This window comes from Chelonoidis abingdonii, chromosome 2, assembly GCF_003597395.2.
Source record: "Chelonoidis abingdonii isolate Lonesome George chromosome 2, CheloAbing_2.0, whole genome shotgun sequence".
NCBI lineage: Eukaryota > Metazoa > Chordata > Testudines > Testudinidae > Chelonoidis > Chelonoidis abingdonii.
In genome coordinates this window covers 178,501,892-178,523,358 of record NC_133770.1, presented here as the reverse complement: position 1 = coordinate 178,523,358, position 21,467 = coordinate 178,501,892, and the positions used below count along the sequence as shown (strand labels likewise).

Sequence of the window (21,467 nt, the reverse complement as noted above, 5' to 3'; positions counted from 1 at the left end):
TTCGAAATGCCTGGGAGGAGAACCTACCATAAACAGATTAGTCTTCTGGACACAATAGCTTCATGTATTCTTTTTTTCCCCTCTAAGAGAATGGTTTACAGTATAGACAACTTTTCACTTGACAGTGAGGAGAAACGGTAATAGATTAAAGCATTAACCTTTCATTGCTGTAAAACCATCACTTACAGAGTTTGTTAAAAAGGGGAGACTCCTTTATCTTGGAAGCTTATCTTTGAAAAAGTGGACTGAGAGAAACCCATTTAAAATGTGTTAAGAAATATTAGTTTTATTTTAACCAATTTTCACAGCTGAATATTTATTCTATAAAAACTTTACAGATTGTACAGTTTATATATAGTTCAAACTACTAGAACAAAAGTAGGTCCCACAGATGCAAAAATACTGTACCAATCCAAGGTAAAAGCAATTTACATACTGTACAGCTCTCCACTAGGAAGGGAGGTGGTCAGTTCCAAGTATAAACTTCAAAACTGTACAAAAATAAGGTTTGATTTTTTCATTCTTCATAATACATTCAATAAGATTGCAAGCACAGATACCCACGTAATACTAGATATCTGCAGTCAGGAATCAGTAACCAGTCCTGAAAGGAATGCAAAATAGGTCTATTTACAGAGGGCACTCTTTTACACCATACTGTGTATATATAGTGTATATTTAAAATAATAAAAAAGCATAGACAAAGAACATTAAACATCTACTATAAGGTAGTTTTTTATAAAAGGAATTTTTGCATGTAATAGTGTGCCAAAAGAATTTTAACTTATTTAAATAAAATATATTCTAAGTGAACCTAAAATGCATTTTTGGTGTAATACATCAATTAATCCAGCAAATAGAAAAAAAACCATACTGTGTAGAAAGTAGTATTCTCACCCAGCAACAGAAGCACTTATGTAGTTATTAAAAAAAAATCAAAAACTATTTTAAAAAAACACTAAAACTAACTTATAACTTAGGATATTCATATACATAAGATATTCAGTGATTCACTAATACTGCAAAACAAGCTTCCCCTCCCCCCCCATGAGACAGTGGTTTTTTTTTTATGCTATCCAAGTAAGAATTAGACATGTTCCCCCCAAAAAAGGGGTTGAGTGTTTTCTTAGCATAGCTCCTGAGCACACTCTTTTTGGGATATTTATCTAATTAAATCTTTCATTATAGGGTTTTATTCTCAACCAAAAATAAAATTAGAATGTTCCGTTAGTTGAGGTATTTCAACCTTCTTCTGAGATCAAGACAATGCCTTATCTTAAGCCACTTGTTGGGCCGTTGAAAGTAGGGGCTGGCTAATACCCGTTTCAACTCTGTATTTTAGTGAAAGGGGGGAAGCATTATTCAGACTTCCCTGCCACATAGAAAATAATACAACACAATTCACTCTCCTCCCCACCCCATTCCTTCTGATACAGTACTAGCCAATGCTAACAAAAACTAGAGCCTCAAAGAGATGTTTGGTAGTGCACTCAATTATAATTTTTAGTTTGTGTATATAAAGATTATATATATACACAAACTATATATAGGGAGAGTTTTTTTGTTCTTTTTTAAGATACAGTACTTTACAACCCCTTGACAATAAGCGCGAGGGTCTTTCCAATCTCATCCCCAAGCTTTGAGCTATGGGTGACTTGGTAACAGGTTTTCAAAATAAAATTGGGGCATTTTTATGCCCCAGTTGTCCACGTAAATACAATTCCAGTGTCAGTGCACATCTCATCAGAATTCATCGATTTTCCTTTGCAGGTATTTTAACATAGAGTCCATCCCTTGTGCAGAGCCCCAGATTTTCTTTAAAGCTTCACACTCCTTGTCATTTGCTTGTTCTAAGTCCACCTTCATGATATTACGGACTAAAGCTTTGGATTCTTCAAGCACCTGTAGCACAAAAACCACAATTGATATTAGTAATCTGTGTGCTAAACATTTGTTAGTAAAGTGGAATAGTCACCAATAGATGTATGTGGGCAAATCCCAATATTGCTAAGAGAAATTATACACATGAATCTAAGGGACAATATGTTTCACATTGAGCCGTTACTTTTCCATAAAGTAACACAGGAGCTTCTTCATTCTGTGCCAGATAAAAGGGAAATATTTGAGTATGAACCAGACTTTATAGACAGTATTAAAGGGGATAGAAGTCATAATAACAACTTGGTAAATTCTGATCTCAACACTGTTTTCCAGCATTGTCTGAATTATAACCTGGTAGATCTAAAAAATTGCTTTTTTTATTTTTAAGTAAAATTTCATAGGCTGCTTTTAAATGCTAAAGTTGATGATTTTTAGACAATTCATTTGTCCTCTCTGAAAACAAAGACTTCATAAGAGCAGAAACTGATGTTGATCTAGTAGTTTAAAATAAACTTTACATTTTGGTAAAACTCCAGCTGGCAGGAGTGCAACTGCCACCTGCGTACAGGAGCAGGAAGGCTCCTGTATCTTCTTACTATGTGCATCTCTGAGAGTTTAACGTAATTTAATGGAATGTCCAGAATTTTATACTCCTGGTTCTTATGTACAGGTCTATTTATAGTAGTTTCTTGATGTGTGATAATGTTGGTAAATATTTAAGTTACATTGTGTAAATGGTTCTTTGATGTGAAAGTGGCGGAGTCTGTTCTTTCTTTCTAGGGCAAATGAAGTGCTGACCCCAAAAGCTACTTTGAGCAGGTATGTAATTAAGGGACTGAGACTGTCAGTACTTAACAGGGCCGCCCAGAGGATTCAGGGAGCCTGGGGTCTTCGGTGGCGGGAGGCCCCCACTTTGGCGGTAATTCGACAGCGGGGGGTCCTTCCGCTCCGGGACCCCCCCGCCGAAGTGCCCCGAAGACCCGCAGCAGGGAGCCCCCCGCTGCCAAACTGCCGCTGAAGACCCAGCACTTCAGCAGCAGGTCCCAGGGCGGAAGGACCCCCTGCCACTGAACTGCCACCGAAGACCTGGAGCGGAAGAAGCTCCAGGGGCCCAGGCCCCGTGAGAGTTTTCCAGGGCCCCCGGAGCGAGTGAAGGACCCCGCTCCAGGGACCCTGAAAAACTCTTGTGGGGGCCCCTGTGGGGCCCAGGGCAAATTGCCCCACTTGCCCCTCTCCCCTCCCTGAGTGGCCCTGGTACTTAAAGATGGTTAAAAAATTCTCTTTCCCCCCCCCCGGTTTTATTAGTATTTATAGCAAGCTGTTGAAATGAAGGAAAAATCATGGATTATTTTCCATCCAAATTTGGAAACTTCAGTGTTTGTTTTTTGACTGATTTTATTGAACTACACTATTGGTACTGTTGAACACAGAGGAGTTAGCCACACTGTGGTGTTAAATCAAAGACTCTTCTCTTCTCTCCCCTCCCAATACACCTGCCATTCATTTCTGTATTTCTGCTCAGTTCTTATTGCAACTATTTCAATTTTTAATTTGGAGTGAGTTAGTATTAGTCTCTTTCTATGTGGGGTATACTATTAATAATTTAGAGTTTGCCTTGTGTTATTAATCCTAGAATCTATTACAGCATGTGATAATTTGAGGTGTCTCTCTCCTTGATCTCTTTAATGATGAGCCTAATAATATTGGAATGTGTTATTAAAACTTTGTGCTCCAATTTACATAATTTATCTCAAGTATTCCATGCGAATTGTTTCTAGAAAGATGAGTGAATGATGTAGTTCATTATTAATCTATCTATAAAATGGAGGAAAATAAAATGAAACTTACAACTGAATTACATGTGACAAGTTCCTTAATTCGAACCATTACTTCCTGTGTGAATGTTCCCGGCCAAAACACTTGAGATACCAATCCTTTTGCACAAGCTTCCTGCGCAGTCAACTTCCTTCCACTGAATAACATTTCATTTGCCTGAGGGGATAAAAAGTTATTTCTGATATGAAATGTAATGACAAAAGAAAAGTTGAAAAGAAAATGCTAATAAAATGCCTGCACTCATTGGGATGCTTGGTTATACTAAGCGCTCCAATGTTAATCCAAATACATCAGTAATATATAAAAAGGAAGATGTTAAAATCGTTGTGTTGCCAACTATCATAACTCAGTAGTTAATCAGAGATGCATTTGTGATTAAATAAGAAATCACCAGATAAATACTTGAGAAAAGTCACCCTTTTTCCATTCATGAATGGTTAAGATGTAATTCACTTGAAGTAGAGCTATTTATAATTCATACTAAAAATAAATCATAATTAGATTGGAAAATAGATGGAAGTCATTACAAATGGCAGTTTGATGCATCTCCTGTGTTTGATTAGTTTTAGTGGTTTAATTTTGGCTTCTGCAGCACTAACAAACAGTAACATTCTTCCACAGATCACCATTCAGTTGACTCATTTTCTGTGTTGGAAGAAAGCATATATAAGTCATGCCGCAACAGATTTTGCAGCTTAAAAATTTTACCACTGAGACTTCAAATATTTAAAATGTGATATTCTTACAGGGCCTGATCCCAAAGTCCACTGAAGTCAGTAGGAGTTTTTACAGCAACTTGAATGAGCTTTTGGTCTGGTTCATAGTATTTCCTCCTTTCTCCTCATACATATGTTGTTTTAATACTTAATTTAAAAACAGTTGTTTTGAGTAGGTGGATAGAGCTTCTGTTCTTTCTGAATCTTTGAGGCCTAGTTTTAAATAGTATTTTTATCGAATGAATTATAGGCATGGAACGAGAAAATATGTTGGAGTGCAGGATAATTCTCTCACGCAGGAGTTAGTGCACTAGTATAAAAAATGTATATTATTTTCTAATGTTAAATACACCTATGCTAATATGATAAAATGTATTATTTGCCCTGATCCTGCAAACACTTAACTTTAAGCACAAATATTTCTAGCTTTTAACATTCTACATTAAAGAGAGACTATCGATGCAGCAGCTACTAAGAATGGAATAGAAAGTAGCAACTCGGTATTAAAGGAAATCACAAGGCTATTCAGTACATTTATTTGCAACTGAAACATTACTCAATGACAAGGCCATGGTATCAGAGCTCATGGAATATAGAAAAGAAACATGAGCCCGATCTGACAGATTTAGCATTTCTTAAGATAAGCAGTTGAATAATGCTTGGCACTTATTTGAGATCCTTGGATGAAAGACTAACTTACAAATCACTATCCCCATTTTACAGATGGGGAAACTTAAGGCCCAGAGTGATTAAGTGACTTAATGATACAGTGAAATAAAAGATCAGAGTTCTTGCTAACAAATAAAGTTACTGATTCCCAGTCCACTAGACACACAGAGTACACCATGTATTGAGAGGTTTCACAGAATAGTTTCACTGTATTTACAGATCCAAAGGAACACACTGTAAATAGATTTCCATCTCAACTTGCAGAAAGGAAGCTATGAATCATGTACAAAAAGAGAAAGTGTTGGGTACATTCACTTATAAATCCACCTTGGGTAAAAAGTTTAACAAAAAGCTTATGAACCTGTGTGCAAAATTGGAAAGTATATTTGTGATAGCTGTTAATTGACAAAACTGTAGCTAAACAGAGTTATATGTACTTGATGTCAAGTGAACACATCAGGAAAAGGAAGTATCTTTGCGAGAAGTACAAAGTGAAGAACTTCTGAACCAACACTGAGTTTACTTTTTGTAATTACAAATCTACTTGGGAGTTTTATCATCTGTAGGAATGTACGAATGCCAAAGTGACTTTTTATTCCTTTAGAACATGATAGATCTGGCTGAGCTCTTTCAACAAGAAATATTATAAAGAAGTGTAATGACCAAAAAAATTTTCATCTTAAATCTCATTTACAAGCTACAAAACAGCAGAGCCTCTCCAACTTGAAGTAAGCACTCCGCAGTGTTATGGTTTGGCAGGTTTTGAAGGAGAGTGCTTTCTGCTATGGGCTGGCACTTAGCTCTTGATCTAGCTCCAATACATGCCAAAACGTTAACAGCAATTTGACCAGAGTCCTGCTGTCAACAATATTCTGCAACCAACACCTGTATTTCTGCTCTGAAAATTAACAGCGCTACTGGCCATTTCCCACTGAAATAGAATAAAATGTAAAAAGGAATAATATATTTCACTAACACTCTGAGTGGTAAGTTCTCTTTTGGGTACGTCTACACAGAACAAAACAAAACAAAAACAGCAGTGAGTCTGAACTCAGGTTCAAGCTATGGTGCTAAGAATAACTCTAGACGCTCAGGCTCTGAAAGCCCCTTTCTCCTCAAGATATAAAGCCGAAGCCCAAATGGCTACATCTCTATTTTTAGCATCATTGCACAAGCCCCAGGCTGTAGAGCTGGGCTCTGAGATGCGCTGCCATGGGGCTTTTTTGTCATGTTTGTCATGTTTCCTACTCATTCTATTCTAATTCCTCTATCCATTTTGTCCTTATTTAAAAAAAAAAACCCAATTAGCACGTGATCCCCTCTCCCAACAAGTTATAAACATGATTCTAGGGGAAAATATGTTCTAGAACATGGTTATTTTTCAAAAAAATACAACAATATAGGAACTGCTATACTGCATCAGACCAATGGTCCATCTAGTCCAGTATTCAGTCTCTCGCTAGCCAGAACCAGCTGATTTAAGAATCGTTTTTGCTACAAGTAGAAAAATCAATACATTCCCCAAGGAACATGTAAAGTTCATGCAATCTAAACTCAAACTTTCTAAAAAATAATCAGTCAAAGTTTCTCAAAACTAGAAACCAAATATAAATGGAAAGGAATGACTGCTCACTTAGGGTACATCTACACTATGGGATTATTCCGATTTTACATAAACCGGTTTTATAAAACAGATTGTATAAAGTCGAGTGCACGGGGCCACACTAAGCACATTAATTTGGCGGTATGCGTCCATGGTCCGAGGCTAGTGTCGATTTCTGGAGCGTTGCACCGTGGGTAGCTATTCCATTTTTTTTACAGTCACCGTATGTGTACTGGATGCCGCGACAAGAGTCGATACTCCAGCGCTACCACAGCAGCATTCATTTGCTTTTGCCATGAATAGCAGAGATGGTTATCAGTCGTTCTGTACCGTCTGCTGCCAGTGTAAATTGCAATAGAGATGACGGTTATCTTGTCCCTCTATTACTGTCTCCTGCTACAGGGTGCCCACTGGCTGAATCAGCCAGGGGGCGGGGGGGGGGGGGGGGGGGGGGGGAGAGGGCGAAAAGCAACTGGGAATGACTCCCAAGCAATCCCCTCCTTTAGGTGTTCTAAAAATAGAGTCAGTCCTGCCAGAAATATGGGGTCAAGTGTATAGAGAACAGTGTATCAGAGAAGCACCAGGTGCTCTGTGTCAGATCCCGACAGAAATTATGAGCTACAGGCCATTCACAGGGTGCCCACAAAACCGCCACCTATGCTCCTCCTCCCTCAACCTTCCCTGGGCTAGCCGGGCATTCCCCACCATTTGTGTCATGATAGTAATAAGAATGCAGGAAAAGAAACACTGAGTTTTTAGTGACATAAAATGAGGGGGAGGCAGCCTCCTGGTGCTGTGACAGTCCAGGCAGGAATTAAAAAGCGGTGCGGGAGAGAAGCCCCAGCATGCCGCGCTATGACAAGTCGCAGCCAGTACAGAATCTTTTCTCACACAGGAAAGGGAGGGGGCTGATGGAGCTCAGCCCCCAGTTGCTATGATAACGGTTACCAGTCTGTTCTGTACCAGCTACTGGGAATGACCGAGAGGCATTCCTATTTTACCCAGGCGCCCCCAACCACCTCAACCTGAAGCCAGCCAGGAGCACTCAAACAGTTGAAATTACGAGGAACTGTTACCAAGTCCTACTGCACCATCTGCCACCAAGGAGGACGAGGATGGATACTGCGCTTCACTGACTGCAGCATCGCGTCTACCCAGAGTATTCAGTAGACATAGGGAACTGAAAAAGAGTCAAGAAACAATTTCTTTCCCTTTTCTTTCAGTGGTGTGGGTGGGTGAGTAAATTGATAGAGCATTCCCTGAACCACGCTGGACCAGTTTGAAACCTACAGGCATTGGAGCTCAGCCAAGAATGCAAAACACTTTTCGGAGACTGCTGTGGACTGTGGGGTAGCTGGAGTCTCAGTACTCTCCCTCCATGAGCGGCCATTGAGTCTCTGTTCCCGTTACCGCTTCTCACGCAGCACTGTGTAGCCTGGAGATTTTTTTTTTCAAACGCTTTGGCAATTTGTCTTCTGTAAGGTGCGTGATAGAACATTAATTTGTTTCCACATACAGGCGATCAGACCGCAGTATTCCCGTAACGGTTCATGCCTGGAGCTCTTTTTGGAATTTACTGCATTGCCACCTGTGCGATGCAGAGCTCCATGCGGGCAAACAGGAAATGAAAATAATTAATTTCGCAGGGCTTCCTGTTACCTGCCCAGCATGCCGAGTTCAGAACTTGCTGTCCAGAGCGGTCACAGTGGTGCACTGTGGGATACCCGCCCAGAGGCCAATATGTTTGATTGCAGTCCACACTAACACCTAATCCAATATGGGAACCGATTTTAGCGCTACTTTCTTCTCGTCCGGGGGAGGAGTACAGAAACCGATTTAAAGAGCCCTTTATATCGATATAAAGGGCCTTGTAGTGTGGACGGGTACAGCGTTAAATCGGTTTAAATACGTAGTGTAGACCAGGCCTTAGAGCAGAGACCAGCATGAAAAAAATATTAATCTAACACATTTACATTTTTCTATTAAAGAACTGTATCCGACTGTCTCACAATGAAATCTGTTAATTAATTACACTAGTAAAATAAAAATGTAAAGTTCCTTCTAAATCAATCAGAAAGTGCATGGGGGGAGGGAGAGGGAGGGTTCTAGGAAAAAAAATAAGGCAGCTCTAGGCATTTGCTTCATGGAGCTGCTCTTCAATTTCATACTGACTTAGGCTGCGGGTCTAACATCAAATGGTGCTCAGAAGGATGCATATATATTATGAAATAAAATGCATAGCAGTATGAAGCAAAATGAAAAATAATGCAGATAACTGTGGCTTTTTTTAGCTTTTTCTAAACTTTGCCCCTTCACTTGATTTTTTTTTTTTTAAGCTGTATGTAAATTCAGTTTCAGCGTAAGAGGATATGGGAACATGATTTTAACCTACTGATCCTACAGACTACACACTTCCCTGGCACAACACTTGGAAGTGACAAACAGAAGTGTCTTACTGGAACACTTGCGAACTAAAATATCAGGATATTAATACGTTAATATTAAACAAAGCCACTTCAACTGATATGTGCATCTTAGGAAAGTTTGACAAGGCTACTCGTGAGAGAAAGAGAGAAAATCCACACAACTTAAAATACATGGATATATTTTACAATTAAGGTAAGATTGTGGGAAGTAAGCAACTATAGGTGACAGCTAGAAATGCAATACTCCAGTATGGTTGTGCTTGATTTAGGCATTATGACTTTAGGAGAACTGCGGGAACAGAGCAGTCTCTGCCTCATGCCTTTACAGGATGCAGCATGTAATCCCTCATGTGCTGGCCCAGATCTGCTGGCTAATATGGAGGGAGAGGAACCATGTTTGTAGCCCAGTTTTCCCTTCTTCTTCCCTTTTAGGGAGACCTTTGCCACTACAACCAGTTAGCCTTGCACAAGCAGAAGGGTTATAATTAGCCCATGCACCCTCTCGCTCCTCTTTTGTATACCCATGGAGGCCTTGTCAGAGTCTAGTCAGAGTAGATAAGCTAAAAATATATTTATTTCTCATGAACCATTTTCATAAAACAATTACAATCCACGCCCCAAAGAAAACATGACAGGATCACTGTAGATAAAGCACTAATGGGGAAGAAAGCTGATGATTTATTTTTATTAAAGTTACTTACAGAAGCCAGGCCCATTATCCTAGGAAATGTGAGGGATGAACATCCATCTGGACTCTGTCCAAAAGTAGTGTACGGTGTCTGAAACCAAGCCTTCTCATTAGCCCAAACCACATCACAGAGAGATAATATTGATGCTCCAAGTCCAATGGCTGGGCCATTTACTGCTACAATGATGGGCTTCTTAAACTGAATAAAAGTATTCACAAAATTCCTGAAAAAAAAACGAACACTCCATCACTACACTTTTTAGCAGCAAAATGTATCAGCCGCTCAGCACTCGGTAATAAATAGTCTCCACAGCAACTAGTTGTAAACAACATTTCAATAACCTGCTATACTCCCTCACCCTCTGCAGAACACAACCACTGGGTATTTGCAGACCTCCCACGACCCTACCTGGTCCCTAACGGGTGGTTGTGTGTGGCAACTGACATCACTGGTAGCAGACCATTACTGAGCATGCTCAGACAGTATTCCCAGATTTATCTTAAAACAGAGAGGAAGGGGAGCCTTCCCTGAAAAAACAAATCTGCTTTTTGGAAACAAGTAGGAAAAGATCCATCAATAACTTCAGCCCCATTATCAACCACAGATCTTTAAAGCCTTCTCCCCTGGATCTTCCATGTTCATCATGATCCTCAGAGGTCTAGGTGCCTTAAGGATAAGCAAACTCATCTTCCTTTAGCCACCCAGAACAACATCAGTTTATTTCAGTGCCCAATGGTGTCAAAAGCTTGGATAATGCACGGGTTTCCATGTGGAATTGTGGAGTTCAAATGTGTATCGTAAGTGCCATCTGGGTAAGACAGAAGCATGCAATCAATCACAGGAAAATGGCAATGAAGAGGAAATAAAATAGTAAGAGCCCGGGGGTGACAGTGGCCACTGAAATGTTTAGTGTAACAGCTCAGAATACTTTTCAACATATCACAATTTGGATTTGGTGAAATTTTCTCTCTTCCCATATCAAAAGTTTATACCAAACTTGATTATCTCACGAAAACAAAGCACCTTCAAGCAACTATTACACTGAAATTTGTAGTATTTTTGAGACCTAATTTAGAATTGGGAAGGGAAGATGGGGGACTATATTGTGGGGAGGGGGCAAGAGAGCCCTTGGCATGAGGGAGGGGTTGTAGGGAGTTCCTGAAATAGAGGGGAATGGGAGGATGACACACAGAGAACTTGTGGGAATGGGGGAGAAATGGAGGGATGCAAGGAGCCCCTCATATGTGGAACAAAGCATGCAACCCTCAAGTATGTAAACACCTCAGGACAACAGCCCTTTCTGTTTAGCTCGCTAATTCTGGCTTTACATTAAAAATTACTCCTATGTGAGACAGTGTGGGAAAGACTAGAAAAACCCGAGTAGTCTTGTCTACAGTAGAGAACACCACCATCAAAACTTTCAAAGGTGTGACTGTCTGGGATAGGAGTACTGGATGAAAGCACTATATTGGTGCAGATCCTCACGCACTATTGCCGAGGTTTGGTACAAGTACAGCAAACACTTCCAAAAGTGTTGGCATTGTTTACGCTAGAGAAATTCAACAAAGTCAACATATTATTGTTTAATCAGGCCAAAAAGGATGGAGACAAAAATGAACATGATGAGACAAAAGGAAATAGGCTTGACTAGGCTGAAACCACAAATGTTTTGAAACAATGAAACATAGTAGTAACCTCCCTTGGTGACGGGGTACTTTCTGAAAAAAAGCAATTGCTTCAGTTGCAAAATAGTGGCAAATCAATTTCCACATCTGTATATAATCTTGCTTCTTTGAGTGATGGTCCATATATGGATTGCAAACGTGGATGCGCAGGTGTGCCACGTACCAGAGCCAGAAGTTTTTCGTAGCAGTGCCCGTTGACCCACACATGCACCATGCATTCCCTCGTGTTTGCAGTTGAGGCGGTGTGGGTCAATGCCACTCCAGTTCCCTCCTACTGCTGCATGACTGGAGTTGGAACCCCTGTTCCGCTCCGCTGAGAGAGCGACCGTTGCCCTTTTATCTGTATTGTGACAAAGTTCCTCCTCTATCTTGGTGGGTCCTGCGCTTATTGGTAGATTTGTTCACCTCAGAGGTTCACCATGTGGGTCAGTGAACAGCCCAGAGACCTTCCGCTCTGGTGGGGCCCACAGTCTGGGTCAACTTCTCCCTTGTCTGATCAGGAGTTGGGAGGTTTGGGGGAACCCGGGCCCGCCCTCTACTCCAGGTTCCAGCCCAGGGTCCTGTGGACTGCAGCTGTCTAGAGTGCCTCCTGGTATAGCTGTGCGACAGCTACAAATCCCTGGGCTACTTCCCCATGGCCTCCTCCCAACACCTTCTTTATCCTCACCACAAGACCTTCCTCCTGGTGTCTGATAAAGCTTGTACTCCTCAGTCCTCCAGCAATACGTCTTCTCATTCTCAGCTTCTAGTGCCTCTTGCTCCCAGCTCCTCGCCTGCACGCTACAAACTGAAGTGAGGTCCTTTTTAAACTCAGGTGCCCTGATTAGCCTGCTTGCCTTAATTGGTTCCAGCAAGTTCATGCTTGTTCTAGAACTGCCCCTGTTACCTTACCCAGAGAAAAGGGATCTATTTAATCTGGGACTAATACATCTGCCTTCTCGTGTATCCACCTGGCCTGACCCTGTCACAGTATATAGTTGTAAATAGTTTGTTTTTCCTTGCAGTTACTAGAGTTAGTGTAGTTTTCTCCCTCTTTGGAGAACAAACAGCACCCCACCCAATACAGGGACTACGCCCTGTCAGGCTGGCTGGCTTCAAGAACTGTGCATTGTGCCCATGCTCTTTTTGGTGAGTGATGAGTAGTAACGCTGCTTGTATTGCCTCAGAGAGGCCCATGTTGCCATCCACTGCAGTGTTTGCAAAGTGTTCCAGGCCTGAATGCAAGGGGCTTGAGAACATCACCACAGGAAGTTCCTCACGGAGGAGGCCACGTGCCCGTGTGTGCATTCAGACCTGAAACTGGCAGAACTGGTGGTACACACCTCCCCTGCAATAACCGGTGACCAGTGCTCCTCCAAGCACCAGATCCACTGCTACCCACGCTGTTGGAGAAGCCCCGCCATGAGGGGGAAAAGCACAGCCATGGCCACAAGAGCAGATCCCCGACCAGGATGCAGTGTTCACTCCCTGAGCTGTGCCAAGTCGGGTGAGAGGTTGCGCATTGACCTGGCCACTCCACCGCCTAAGGATCCCAGACTAGAGGGTAAGGCAAAGAAGAAACACGATCCAATGGTACTGTTGGTTCCACCAGGGCCCACACCGGTGCCCTCCCCATTGCGTTTATCACCCATCCCACCAGCTCACCTAATGCCGCCTGGACCCTCGGGGCCACCCCACAACACCCTACACCTCCAGTCGCCTAGACCCACTGCTTTCTACTCAGGTCACTGCTCCTCTCCACTCACCCATGGGACCTGCTGATAGGCAGAGACCCTTACTTTGTGCCTTATAGGTTGTCCCGTGATCCAAACTGGGACCGTAGAGCACCCATCTCAATGCCTATCACCTATCCCCCGCTCTTCCTCTTGTAACCTCCATTTACGAGGAAGACAAACTAGATGTTGAACCAGTCCTGCTGGTCCTGACTATGGCCTCCTCTTCCCTGGATGAGGCACTTATCCCTGCCTTGCTCTCTCCACCTGACAACTACTGTCAATACAGACGCTCCCCAACTTACACAAGCGTCCCATTCCAGAATGCCTTGCATAACTCAAATTTTGCATAAGTCAGAAACGTATACCCGATAATTAAGCAAAACAAACAAACAAACCAACCTTCCTATTTCTAGCTTATGGAACTTTTCCCGTTAGTGTGGATTTGCGTAAGTTGGGTTTGCATAACGCTGGTGCATCTGTAGCAGGAACTGCTCCAGCGGGTGGCAATGGCTCTGGGAATTCTGGTGGAGGAAATCCAGGACAAACACCATCAATTACTGGACATCTTCCAACTGCAGAGACCCTCTTGCATGACCCTTCCTGTCAACGAGGCTATTTTACAGCCAGTTCAAGTGGTCTGGCATACCCCTGCCTCCTGTGCTCCCACTTCCAACAGGGCTGAACAGAGATACTTCATCCCTGCCAAGGGTGTAAACATGCTCTTCACCCACCCATCTCCCAACTCTCTAGTGATCCACGCAGCAATGGAGTGGGTCCACCAGCAACCCCAATGCTCCACTCCCCCGGAACAGAGTGGCGAAAAAGATTGACCTGCTCAGCAGGAAGGTCTACTCTTCAGCAGGGCTCCAATTTCACAACGCCAACTACCAAATCCTGCTTGCGAAATATGATTTCCTTAACTTCTCAAAACACACTGAGTTTAAAGATCAACTGCCAGCAGACAAGCAACAGCAGTTCCAAATTCTCTTGGATGAGGGGAAGCTCAAGGCAAAGTTGGCCTTCAAGTTGCTGTAGATGCGGCCGAGACAGCCTCTTGGGCATTGGCAACTGGGGTTGTGCTTTGCAGAGCTCTGTAGTTCTCTGGTTTCCCACAAGAGGTCCAAACCACCACTGAAGACCTCCCTTTCGATACATGAAAACTATTCAATGAGAAAAAACGGATGAATCCCTCCATTCCCTGAAGGATTCGTGAGCCATCCTCCACTTCCTCGGCATCTATGCCCCAGCCCTGAGGTGCAGGTAAAAACAATTGTTCTGCCCCGACCACTCACCCCCTACTCACTGTATTATCAGCAGTAACAGGAACCACAACGCTGATGTCAACAGTCACACAGGCCACAATATATGGCCTCTGCCACAATTACCTCCTTGACCCACCAGCAGTCAAAACAGCAGTTTTGACTCACTAGTCAAGATTTACAAACCACTCCCGATCCCTACCGCACCACCCCATATCATCTTAGGGAGCCATCTTGCCCCATTCTCCCACAATTGGGGCAAGATCACCACAGGTACTGGAGGTCATCTATCATGGAAACTCCATAGAATTCTTCTTGTTTCTTCCTCAGCACCCTGGACCCCCTGGCTGGTCTCATCCCATCAGTCCCTCCTGTAACAAGAAGCTGATGCTCTTCTCCTCAAGGGCACCATAAAGCTTGTCCTGTTTCACTACAGGGAATATGGCTTTTACTCTGCATACTTCCTCATCCTGCAGAAAGGCAGATGCAGTTATACACTGTGTTGTACTCCAGATCACACTTCCTCACACCCACCTCCATGCTGATCACTTACCTGTAACACAAGGTTCTTTGCGATGTGTGGTCTCTATTTGGATTCCAATACTCGGCCTCCATCCCCTCTGCTTTGGCCTAGACTACTTAATAGTAAGAGGGATACTGGAGTGGCATAGACTCACACATCCTATTATAGCCGTGGCTGCAAATATGAGGATGATGCATGATGCACATGTGGGTCAACATGCATTGCTACGAAAACCTTCTAGCTCCGGCGCATGGCACGCCTGCGCACCTACATTTGGAATCCAAAATGGGACCACACATTTCAAGGAACCTCCAGTTACAGGTAAGTAACCTCCTCTTTCTCAAGACAGCAGGGGGTCTGACATTAAAAGAAGTCTGTGGAGAAACCTGCTAATATTAAAAAAGTACCTATATTTCCTTAGTTTGATTTTCTTTCCACTATAAGAATGAAAAAAAACTTTTCCTTCGAACAAAGCCCTAAGAGCCAAGAAGTAGGCAGCAAAGTGCCAAAGCTTTCTTTACGATGTTTTGGAATGCACAGACTGGGCTGTTACTCCTTTGCTGTCAGAAAGGGTGTTACCTGGTGAGTTTAAGACAGGATTTGAATCTCAGATATTTTCTAAAGCCTCCTAATCTCAGGTGGAAAATATGAGGAAGGCAGCTTGGCATGGTAGGGAGAGGGAAGACTTTTTGGTCCAGTATGGTATCTCAGGCCACGTCTACACTACGTGCGAAAATCGATTTTAGATACACAATTTCAGCTACGAGAATAGCGTAGCTGAAATCGAATATCTAAAATCGATTTACTTACCCATCTTCACCGCGCGGGATCCATGTGTGCGGCTCGCCATGTCAATTCCGGAACTCCGTTTGTTTTGGTGGAGTTCCGGAATCGATCTAAGTGCGCTCTGGGATATCTAAGCGCGCTCTGGATCAGACGCGATATATCGATCCCCGAGCAATCGATTTTAACGCGCCGATACAGCACGTAGTCTAGACGGGGTATCAGAATCTGATTAAGGTCTTGTCCTATCATATGGTGGTCCCTGACTGGTATGAACATCAGTACAAATTCTGAAGGAAAACACATTATTCTAGGCCATAAAACACTTCACCTGGTTACTGTGTTGCTAGCTATCATTTTCATCAGAGGATTCAAAACTTAGTCACAAGTGAACCATTATCTTGTGTTATTGCTTCTAATTTGGCTTTCTTGGAGAAGCAAGGCATCTTAAAGTCAGTGAACTCAGCTGAAAACACTTTTGGCCATGTAACACATACTGACCCCAACAGCTAGCCAGTAGACTGGGCTCAGAAATAGTTTAACAGAAGAGGGTTTTTAGAAGGCTGAGCCTATATGCCCCTTCCTCAGAACAAAAAATCACTATCCCAGAGGGAAGGGCAGAAAAACTGTCTTTTAGGGTTGGCATTTCTACTCCTTTTATTTAATTAGTCTGAGTCACGTTGTGCTTAAAGTTCATGATTCCAGAACAAAAGTTGTAATAGATTTTATATAGGTTAAATAAGGCAGAATGGAGATTGCCCCCCTTCACCTTGATGGTTTTCTCCAATTTTCAGCTGGTAGAATTGTACAGGAGGTCCTTTTTGCTTCATAATTAAAAAAAAACGAATATAAAAATGTTTGTAAAAATTTGAGAATTTGGGCCATAGCAACCGTGTTTCATTAACACAATGCAGTTGTTGGAAAACAATGAATAGTCCTACTGTAGTTAGGTTATAGTTAGCCAGCTATAACCTATTTTTCTTGTAATATTTTAATGCTAAGTAAGTAGTGAGTTCCTGTATTTTGACACCTTTTGTTTTCTCTTTGCATTTCTGTAGCTTCTTCTGCTTGCCCATTTAGAATAAACATTGTATTGAAACTTCTTATTTCAGCTATTCAAAAATCTCAGAATAGCAGGCAGTATCAAATTTTTTTCCTTACTAAAAGATAGAAGAGCAACCTTTAAAACCGAAGGCCTGATTTAACATCCATTTAAGTAAATGAAAAGATTCCCACATATTCTAATGGAAGATGGATCAGACCCAAACAGAGCTTAAGAATCTGGCATCAACAGTATTTTCTTAGGAAATGTTTTAAACTAAAAGAACTCACAAATACACCTACATTTGTAAGGTCAGGTGTTCCCAGAGTTGAGTGATTTTTAACCCCTGATGCTCCTGATGCTAGACAGAATTGTGGGAAAACTTTAGCACTACTGGTGAAACTGACAAAGAAACCCTATTTAAAAAGAAGCTAGTTCTTGGAGAGTTAAGTGCTATACACCTTTGAGGAGCTGGGTTTAGAGCTTGTCTCCCGGCAAAATTGACAGGAACAGCTATTTCTATTAGACAATAGAACATGACCTGAAGTGGATTAAGTTAAAACTGGAAAAAGACACTCGTATTCTAGAATAAAAATGTCCAAATGGAGTAATTCTGGAACAGCTATCGCAGTTTACATTCTCACTCGACCTTTTCTAGGCATAATTTCCCCATGTAGGCAAGTGCTTATTAGCCACTTGGTTCAAACGGCTTCACCACTTACATAACCAATGAACACATGAAACCTTTTTTCTTTTTTCACGAAAGCCAGGAGTCTATTATGAGCATTAGTTCTTCTATGTATATTTTTGGATATTTATGCTACATGTAAACATTCAGATAATCAAAATGTAATAGGAAACCAGTTTACAAGTTACATGGGGAAAAATATCCTTAAGATATTACAAGAGGTACACATTACATGCCTCTAATCCAGCACAGGCACCGTGTCCATCTCAGTGGCATGTTTCTTTCATGAAAAATTATGCTGTATAAGACAATTAAGTTCATTTATTTGAATATGGAATTTGACAGCTAGCTAGGATGTTGCTCACAAAGATTAAGCCGTCCGTTTAGAATGTCTGTCATTCCACCTTTTTATATGGACTTTGTTCAATCTATTCTTTCAGCGCATTTATATATTGTTTGTACTGCTTTTGAAAAATACATTTAAAATAATCTTTGACAAGCATTTCTCAAGTCTGCGTTGTTTCTATTAGGGACACTATCATGCTAAGTTTTTATCAGACATGGGCTCTAATTCAACATGGCAAAAATGGAGTAAAAAGCTATAAATAAAATGTAAACTTGAACAGAAAGGTACAAGTAATATAAACAAGTTATGCACACTGTATACCATCACAACGGAACGTCTGACCACACTAAATTCCTAATAAGAATAGTTAGATCTTCTATGAGATAAATTAAAAATAAACTAGTTTAGACAATGAAAAAAATCAACACTTAAATGACTGAAAACAATTTTACATACCTAATAGCTTCTGCCATCTTAGTGCTTTCCCTTTTTCTATCATCTGTTAAACGTCGTATAAAATAAATAAAATCAAGACCACAGCAGAAGACACTACCAACTGCACTGAGCAGCACAAGTTTACTGTCATCTGCAGCTGCTGTATTCAGTGCACTTTGGACTTCCTTCATTACCTGAAAATCAGCAGGAATTAAATTCGTCAGACTCTTTGTACTGTGTTATTAAAAAGTAACAAACTGTTGTTCTTTTTTGACAGGTCTGAATCTGAACTTTTACATTCCTGTGTATTCCCTAGTATCTGGGATACTTGCAAATTCTGCTGCAGTTTTTTGTTTAAACACATTCAAATTTTTCATTGTCCAAAGGAAGAGAGAGTCTAGTAATGTATGTTAAAAATGTGCAATCACAAATATGATTAGACTGAGATAATGTAATCATTACGAAGAAATCCAGCAATCTGCATCTGTTGCTACAGCACTCTTTCAGTATTTCTGTAATTTGAACACCAGGTGGCATATGCAACCAGTTCAGAAAAATGACTTGAATTTAGGCTGAAGTTTATTTCAAGTCGCACTTAATAAACCACTACGTTTATTATGAAAGGCTGCAACTCTAAATATTCAGATGATGTAGTATATTGAACTGTGTTAATAAATAAAACTGAAATATATTAAGATTCAGATTTTAAAAGGCAAGAAAGTATAATATTTACACATTTATAATACTTTAAATGCACTAGGATGACTTTTCTGGAAACTACTGAACTATCAATTGTTTTTTCATATTTCTGTGATTAATAATAATACTGTAATTATAGCTGTTGAAAATATTTGTACAACCACCCCCAAAAAGCAAGCAAGCAAACAAATCAAACCACACAAAACAAACATTCTAACCTCTGGATTTAGTGAGTTGTTGTCAGATGATTTTGTTGATAGCAAAACATGCGTGAATCCGTCTTGTTTCCTGACAACAATGTCTCTATACCGGTAAGCACTTTCAGTTTGTCTCACGCTGAAACGTAGCCTCTTGTCAAAAGGTTGGTCTCTCCTATCATCAATAAATCTCCGTTTGCTGGCTGTCACTCCTGTTACAGATGTTTGTATGTTGGTTGTACCGTTGGCTGCTAATGCTTCAATAAAGGTGGATGTACCTGTAAAGAGTTTGAAACAACAGCGTTCTATTAATTTAGTTCTATAGCTGGAAAATCTCTTATCATGGAGACATGTCAGTCAAAGCATACTATGACAACATACAAAAACAAGTGCCTTTGTCCTCTGCCATTTGGCAAACATTTAAAAAAATTGTACATGGAACCAAACCTGAAAGCAAAATACTGCAAAGGATGAAATACCTAAAGCATGAATTTTAAGGCTATGAGAAAAGATATTTTTAAATGGGATAAATTTTGCCCATTCTTCTTTTATCTGATTATTCCTAAAACTGGATAACTCTTTACTTGGGGACCCTATCAGTAATGCAACTAAGACATTTTTAGAAATATATTAAAATAAAAGAAATGACAAAGATGCACTACCTGAGGCAATTTGCTTTTCCCCTCCTCTAAGTGGCCTAAAATTTTCAAAACTATATACAAAAAAGAAAGTGAAGGGCTTTGTTTTAAACAAAAGTGGGAGCTCAGTAAACTCCTGACCAAACTCATACTTTTGACAAAAATTAAATAAAAGAGTTGGACTAACAAGACCATATAGAGTATATGAATGTTTATAGAAAGGTAGGAACAGGGAACACAGGACAGTCTTAGTGAGAAAGACACAGAATCAGGGTATGGCTACACTTACATTTGTACGGCGCTGGGAGTTACAGCTGTCTTTGTACAGCTGTGTAGGGAAAGCGCTGCAGTGTGGCCACACTGACAGCTACCAGCGCTGCAGTGTGGCCACATTTGCAGCATTTGCAGCACTGTTGGGCAGCTATCCCAATGTTCAAGTGGCTGCAACGTGCTTTTCAAAACGGGGGGTGGGGTGGAGAGTTGGACAGGGCGTGGGGGAGACAGAGAGAGAGTGGATTTATTGGAGCTGACACTTGTTCCTCAAGCTCCACTGCCATTGCAAGTTTAAAGGACTGAAATACACACAATCTACCTTCAATCGTGTTAAAGTTTGACCTTCCCACCCCTCTCTTATTCACTAAATGCAAGTTATGCACTCCTAAAATAGCCTTCCAGACCACATAAGGAGCTGCTCAACACGGACTGCTCCCCTCCCCTCTTTCTCCCTCAGCAAACGCTGTGAAATCCAAGCCATTCCTCTGCCTCCACTCGCTCTGCTGGAAGGGCAAGAGATAGCAGCTCCGTGTCTTGTTTTTAGATTAAGTAGCTTCGGGAGTCACAGTTCCAGGCATTCTTCCGGTTTGTTGTGGACAGGAATGCTGGGGATATACTCTAATACCCTGGAGCAATAACACGCTTTGGTGAGCCACACTTGATGAGCAGCGCTGCATCACCAGCGCTGGAAGTACGCTACACCCCAATCCACGCTACGTGGTATACCAGGTGTATGCCAGCCGACGCTGCAGCCAGGGAGTTGCGCGCTGGCGGTGCGTTTGCAAGTGGGACACAGAGCGTGAGTTGGCAGTGCTGGTATGGGGTACAGCGCTGCAACTCCAGTGTGCCAAGCCTCAGTCCTCCTGAAGTGGAAGGGTAATAATGGGAACCCACACAATATGGGCCTTCATTGACCTACACTAATTCTTTCTCATTAATACTCTGCCCTTTCTGATCTTGCTCAAAAGTGATTACTAACAAAGAGAGATTAACGATGTTGACCTGATTACATCCCAATTAGTACGCTAATGGGAAAACAATATTTAATAAGGGCCTCTTCATCCAACAGGAATCCATCGGCGGAAGCTGTGAGAGCTATGACAAAGTTCAAACTGTGAACTAATGGGCGTTGATCATTTTATACAGGTGAGAGTGGAGGGCATTAACGCATTGAAACAACAATTACCCAGGTCGTGGTGGATTCTCCATCACTGACAATTTAAAAATCAGTATTGGCATGCTTTCCTAAAAGATCTGTCCTTTATATGGAGATTATTTTGGGGACATGAATTGCTATATTGCCTGGTGACACAGGAGATCAGCATAATTATCACATTGGGTCCCTGCTAGGCGGGAGGATTGGA

General features: G+C 41.4%; 1 protein-coding gene across 1 annotated transcript in view; it reads right to left on the bottom strand.

Annotated features, from left to right (window-relative positions):
- Positions 1–259: 259 nt before the first annotated feature.
- Positions 260–21,467, bottom strand: part of CDYL (chromodomain Y like) — a 229,504-nt gene continuing 208,296 nt past the window's right edge. The window contains exons 3-7 of the mRNA XM_075062828.1: positions 19,214–19,470; positions 18,318–18,490; positions 9,833–10,043; positions 3,730–3,873; positions 260–1,902 (exon numbers count right to left, since the gene is read on the bottom strand). Of these exons, the coding sequence (XP_074918929.1) occupies positions 1,744–1,902; positions 3,730–3,873; positions 9,833–10,043; positions 18,318–18,490; positions 19,214–19,470 (944 nt within the window). The 3' untranslated portion in view covers positions 260–1,743. The remainder of the gene's footprint in view (positions 1,903–3,729; positions 3,874–9,832; positions 10,044–18,317; positions 18,491–19,213; positions 19,471–21,467) is intronic.